At 38.6% G+C, this 6,781-nt stretch overlaps 1 protein-coding gene across 3 annotated transcripts in view; it reads right to left on the bottom strand.

The window, feature by feature from the left end:
• The window catches only part of Arih1 (ariadne RBR E3 ubiquitin protein ligase 1), a 114,163-nt gene that overhangs the window by 32,689 nt on the left and 74,693 nt on the right, over positions 1-6,781 (bottom strand). For all 3 annotated transcript variants that reach the window (XM_029565063.1, XM_008836442.3, XM_029565064.1), the window contains 2 exons: positions 6,462-6,554; positions 5,989-6,044 (listed from right to left, as the gene is read on the bottom strand). In XM_029565063.1, the coding sequence (XP_029420923.1) occupies positions 5,989-6,044; positions 6,462-6,554 (149 nt within the window). The remainder of the gene's footprint in view (positions 1-5,988; positions 6,045-6,461; positions 6,555-6,781) is intronic.

Here is a 6,781-nt window from a genome sequence, read left to right as displayed (position 1 = left end):
AGGTCTGGGTGTTTTGCCCGCATGTATGTTTAAGTGTACTATGTGTGTGCCTGGTGCCCTCAGAGAACAGAAGAAGGCGCTGGATCCCTAGAACTGAAGTTACAGATGGCTGTTAGTTGCCATGTGGGTGCTGGAAACATGAATAAAGGGTCTGTAGTGGTTTGAATGAAAATGTCCTCCATAGGCTCCCAGTATTTGGACTTTTTTTTTTTTTTTTTTTTTTTTTTTTTTTTTTTTGTCTTTTTGAGACAGAGTCTCCCTGTAGCCCCAGCTGTCCTAGAACTCACTATGTAGACCTGGCTGGCCTTGAACTCACAGAGATCCACCTGCCTCTGCCTCCCAAGCGCTGGGATTAAAGGCGTGCACCACCACGCCCAGCTATATTTGGACATTTTTGTCCCCAGTTGGTGGCGCTGTTTTGGGAGGTCTTACAAGGTGTGGCTATCCTGGAGGAAGCACATCACTGGGGGCGGGCTCAGAGAGTTCTTAAGCCTTGCCTGATCTCCAGTCGCTCTCTTGCTTCCTGTGTCTGCTTGAAGATGTGAGAGCTTAGCTTCCGTTCATCCTCCAGCCACTTCTGCCGCCATGCTGCCCTGCCATGATGGACTCTTGCCCCTTGAGAACCATAAGCTCAAATAAACTCTTCCTTCTATAAATTGCTTTGGTCAGAGTTTCTATCACAGCAACAGAAAAGGAACTAATACAAGGTTCAACAGATTTAAGACAGCAAAAGTGAATATAGAAATAAAAATTATTAAAAAGAACTTAAACATCTATGAACTCAAAGATATATTGCACTAAAACTTATTCAATGTTTCAAGAGCAGAGAGAAAATACACTAATGAAAACGAACAGACTCTCCAAGGCATGTGTAGCAAAGTCAACATCAACAGGTGTAATGGGACTACTATGAGGACAAGATAGGATGGAAATAATATTTTAGGGGGCAAGAGATTGTTCAGCAGGTAAATGGCTTGCCATACATGTACACGGAAAGAATTTCAGCTCCCAGGACATATGTCAGGGTGGCTGATTGGTCTGTAATTTCAGCACTGATAAGGCAGAGAAGAGATCTCCAAGGCAAGCAGAGAAGCAAAGCTACCTCAAATATAGAGCTCCAGGTCCAACTGAGACACTCTAGCTCCTCAAAACAGAGTTTTTAAGAAATGATGGGCTAGTCAGGTATGGTGGTGTGCATGCCTGTAATCACAGCATTTGGGAGGTGGAGTTAGGAAGGAAGATTAGATTTCCAGGATTTCTTCAGTTATACAACAAATTTGAAGTCAACCAGAGACACATGGGACCCTGTCTCAAAAAATGAAAACACAGGGGCTCTTAGAGAGATGCTTAGCAGTTAAGAACAAATACTGATCTTCTGGAGGACCCAAGTTTAATTCTGAGCATTCATATCAGGTGGATCACAAATGCCTGCAGCTGCAGCTCCAAAATCTGACACCTTCTGGACTCCATGAGCACCTGCCCTCATACATGCACATATCCACATATAGACACATACATATACACACATTTTAAAAAGATAAACAAATCTTAAAACATACACACATACATGAAAGAATAAGCAAATGCTCTTGAATTTTATGAAAAACATTAACTTGTGCATTCAAAGAGCTCAAAAAGCTGAACACAGAAAAAACAGAGAACCACATCTAAACAAATCAAAGTCAAACTGTATTAAGCATTAAGTATGAGGGAAAAAAACAATAGTTAATGTTATCAGAAACAAAATGATGCAAAAACAGCAAAAACAATGGAATAACCAAAAGGCCAAAAAATACATTTTTTTTTTAAAAACTGCCAAGGGGCTGGAAAAATAGTTCAGTGGTTAAGAGCACTGACTGCTCTTGCAAAGGACCCAGGTTTTGTTCCCAGCACCCACATGGCAGCTAACAACTGTCTGTAACTCCAGTTCCAGGGGATCCGATGGCCTCTTCTGTCCTCCATGGGCACTGCAAGACACAGGTGTACTTACCTATATGCAGGCAATACTCAGACACATAAAATAAAAATAATAAAAAAATTAAAAAAAATAAAGGTATGGGGTCTATGAATCAAACTCAAGTCCTCATGTTTGTATGGCAAGCACTTAACAGACTCTTCCCCACATCGAATATCGTCTGCTTAATGATTTACAGGAGTCCTATAATTTCAAGGAAATGAGGCACATTTGTCTCAGGTATTAAAATGTATTTTGTCCATTTTCTATCTAGTTCTATCCCAAACAGAACGTTACCAAGTAACACATTATAGATATGAAAATAAACTTGGATTGAACTCAGAGGAAGGAGTTTCCAAACTGAGCTCTTGAAGACTCTCCAGTACATCTTGAAAGATGATGCCTACATGCCTACCTCAACACACTGCCAGGACAGTATCCTACATACACCTAGGAAAATGGACAAATTGCTAAACCTAACTAGCACTGACATATTTTTACTCTGATCATTTTATTTGACTACAACAAAGTTCCAATATCCAAAATGACATAATTCTCTGTGAAATCACTGGAGATATGATTTTGGTGACATTCTCTATTCCTTTGCCTCCTGTACTGTTCAAAGTATCACCTACATATATAAATGTCTTGCACTGAGTCTGAATCTCCCTCTATTAATTATAGAGAGCATTTCATTATGTAGCATAAGCTGGCTTCAAACTTGCAGTTCTCCTGCCTCATCCACTTCAGTGTTGGGATTAGAGGCAGGTAGCACTGTGTCTGGCAACTACATTTAAATGTTACTCTCTAAGACCTCAGTCTTTCTTTTCTCATTTTATACTCTTTCCAAGAGTAATGGCTTCCTCTCCTATGCCTTTAACTGTTAATTACCGGCTTAGTAGATCCCAAACCGAAGGAATACTAGTTTCTAACTAGTAAATAATATTAAAATAGCAGATTTATACTAGAGAATTTCATATCCCACAACCAGTAGGTATCTAAATTCTGTTATTTCTAGTTGCTTCCCACTGGAATCTTAACTGACAAACTACCATCTTTAACCTACACTACAAAGAACCCTTTAATCACTTGTCACTGCATTGCTCAAAAACTTCCCCACTCAAAAGAATCCCCACTACATCAAAGTTGTATTTCTAAAATACATGTAATATTACAGTCTTAACCACTATCTATGACAAAAACTCATTATGAAGTGTCAAACTCTTTCCACCCTCACCTCTAATAACCTCCTCCTCTTTGGTCTAGCCACCACAAAATACCTAATAGAAAAGTTCATCATCTATTTGAAAAATACTGACATTCTTTGTTTAACCAGGATTAGCTAAGACTACCTCAACCCTAATTTTTATTCATTTTATGTTGCTTTTTTAACTTTTTAAAAATTTTATCTATTATTTTTATTTTATATGTATGCACGTGTATTGCCTGCATGTAAGTAAGCGCACGTGTGTAGTGCAATGCCCATGGAGGTCGGACGAGGCTGTTGGATCCCCTGGGACTGGAGTTACGGACAGCCATGTGAGTGCTGGGATTCAAACCTGGGTCCTCTGCAAGAACAACCAGTGTTCTTAACCGCTGAGCCATCTCTCCAGCCCTCATTTTATGAGTCTGCACTGAGTCTGAATCTCCCTTTTCAAATTATTTCTCATTCTTAAATGAGAATAATTTGTCTTTGTAACACTACTTCATATTCTTTTAAATTTATTATTGTGAACTCAGGGGAGGTGGCATTGTATTCTAACTTTTTGGTGCCCCTGTATATATGCTAGCAAGTAACTCCTCATCATTTCTAGAATGGATGAAATGATATGGTAATCTGTATAGATGAAATATGACAGGAGACAGTAACCTGTATGGATGAAATATATGTTGAAACTAATGCACTGATGAAAAGAATACAATGGATAAAAAAGCACCAGAAGACAAGATAAAGTGGAGGAATAATAGTTGTACTTCAAGATGACAGGTGACTTACTTATTTAGGTTAGCCAAAAACAGTAATGGAAATTTGACAAACAGGCTTGGTAAGAGTCATTTAGAGCAGTAAATATGCTCCAAATAAACCAAAGTAGACTAAAGTTAAGAAAGTAGACTGGGGGCTAGAAGGATGGCTCAGCATCTAAGGGCACTTGTTTCCAGACCAAAAAACCCACCCTTGTTGGATCTCTGGAGCCCACATGGTAGAAGGAGAGAACCAAATCCCACAGGTTATCCTCTGACTCTTACAGGAATGATGTGGGACACATGGACACTTACAAAATAAATACGTTTTTTGGTTTTTGTTTTTTTGAGACAGGGTCTCCCTGTAGCCCCAGGTGGCCTGGAACTCACTATGTAGACTAGGCTGGCCTTGAACTCACAGAGATCTGCCTGCTTCTGCCTCTCCAATGCTGGGATTAAAGGCATGTGCCACCATGCCTGGCAAATACATGTAATTATTTTTAAAGTGGAATTGGTAAGGTTTATAAACTTTCCTGGTAAAGTTAATTTGATGCCTTTTTTTTTTTTGGTCTTTTTGAGACAGGGTCTCCCTTTAGCCCCAGATGTCCTGGAACTCACTATATAGACCAGGCTGGCCTTGAACTCACAGAGATCCGCCTGCCTTGCCTCCCGAGTGCTGGGATGCTTTTATAAAAAACATTTATTTATGTGTGTTTGCTTGCATGTGCATGCAGGAGCCCCTGGAAGCTAGAAGAGGGCATTGGATCCCCTGGAATTGGACAAGAAACAAAACCAAGTGCTCTGCAAAAGTAGCAAGTGCTCAAGTCATCTCCCCAGCCCAAATTGGAGCTTAATAAATTTGCTCATTAAAACACAGTGCTGCGTTGACTTTTACTACTTTTTTTCATAGACATAACTTTTTTAAATTTTTATTTGGTAATATTCATATTTTATGTGTTTGACTATATTGCTGCATGTATATGTATATATGTATATGTGCATCCATATTGTGCAATAGCAGTGGAGATCAGAAGAGGGAGGTCAGATCCCCTGGAACTGGAGTTATGGATGGTTATTAGCCTCCATGTGGGTGCTGGGAATTAAATCCTGGTCCTTTGGAAGAGCAGCCAGTGCTATTAACTGCTGAGCCATCTCTCCAGCGCTGACATAACTTTTTGTATAAGCAATTACCAAAGACCAATTATACAATCTGTGGATCAATCAAGAATGTAAATCTCTTGGCATCCTGGAAGAAGTCAATTAAGTAACTTGAGGTTATGAAAATTAGCACTGACCCAGGTGTCAGCAGCTGAGATTTACCCCAGGCTCAGGAATTCACTATACTTCTTTTTCCAAGTTTCCTTTTTCCATCCCAAGAGACTGACCCTCCAGCTGCAGTGGTTCTGAGATCAGTAGCAATATTTCAGCAGAGACTACTCTCCCTAGGTAGTGCAGCCAGTGGCTAAACACAAGAGTACTTCAACTCAGCCATTCTGCTTCCCTAGGCATTCCTCTATGAGAAACTGAAGTGCTAGAGTTCCTCAAAACACTGCCAGACTCTCACAGCTGCATCATAACCCAAGTTTCTTCTTTTTGAAAACTTCTTTCTTTCTCTTCTTTATAAGGAAAGCATACCTGTTCCTGCTCCTCCTTTTAATCATACATACATATTTGCATAATGAGCCAGTTTCCTCTCCAGTATGTACATACTGGAAATCAAACCCAGGGCCTCACCTATGCTAGACAAACATATGTGAGGTCCAGCCTCTAAAACTCTTACCTAATTCTACCTTAGCCTGTTTCCCAGAGGGCATCAATTAACATACTGATATATCCAGTCTACAATTTCAAGATTTACCAAAATTTTGTTATCATGTATTGCCAAAATTATTAGAATAGTGACTGGGCACTTCACCACACTGCAAGTGTCTTTTTGAATTACAACAAGAGTAAACGGTAGCCAGAGAGTCTCTTCAGAAGCTTAAAAGTCACCTTTTCTGAGGTACTAAGTCAAAGTTAATTTGGTTTAACCAAATAACATTCAACATGGAGAATCTATCAAAAATACTTACATAACTGTGTTGTCATCCACTAAGATATCACAACCATGAGCAGGACACGAAATAGTCTGAAAAAGAGTGAAATTTAAACTATGTCTTCAATTCAATAATTATTTAATGGATTCTTATCATTGCCAAGCATCAAGCAAGGTTCTGAGGATTAATATTTGCAGAAAATATCTATCTCTGACTCTATGTGTGTATAAACCTATCCTTGCAATTGGTTTCTCAATATAAAACATGAAAGTTAAAAGCAAAATAGCTGCTAAAACTGTCTGCAAAGGTGAGTCTGAAAGATTATCGAGTTTGATGCCTGCTTAGAAACGTGACCTAGGTTAGAGTTTTAATTGCAATGCCTTTTTTTAAAAATCTGTTTTAAAATTAAAAATGTGTTTAACCCTACAATTTTTACCTGGTTATATTTATGTAAGGATTTAAACACTACAAGAAATTTTAAAAAGTGAAAATCAAATTGGCATTTTTACCTGTCCCATGCCTTCCTCCATTATTTTGGTAGTTAAATATTCACTCCAGCACTGCATACAAAACTTATGTCCACATTCAAGGCCTGTGAAATACTGCAACAAAAATAAAACATGAACTTTAACAAAGACATTAAAAAAAAAAAAAAAAGGAAATGATAAACAGTGCTTCAAGACCCTGTTAGCTTACATTTTACATAGTAGCTAAAATGGTCACTTTGACAAGAACAAAAGCTCCTAAAATGAACTTCCACATGATGAAATCTAGACATGCAAATACAATGAACACAGAATACCTAATTAATAAGAAATGCATCTGTGGT

The sequence above is a fragment of the Nannospalax galili genome, unplaced genomic scaffold, assembly GCF_000622305.1.
Source record: "Nannospalax galili isolate Female #2095 unplaced genomic scaffold, S.galili_v1.0 scaffold54, whole genome shotgun sequence".
Taxonomy (NCBI): domain Eukaryota; kingdom Metazoa; phylum Chordata; class Mammalia; order Rodentia; family Spalacidae; genus Nannospalax; species Nannospalax galili.
This window is presented reverse-complemented; position numbering and strand designations above follow the sequence as displayed.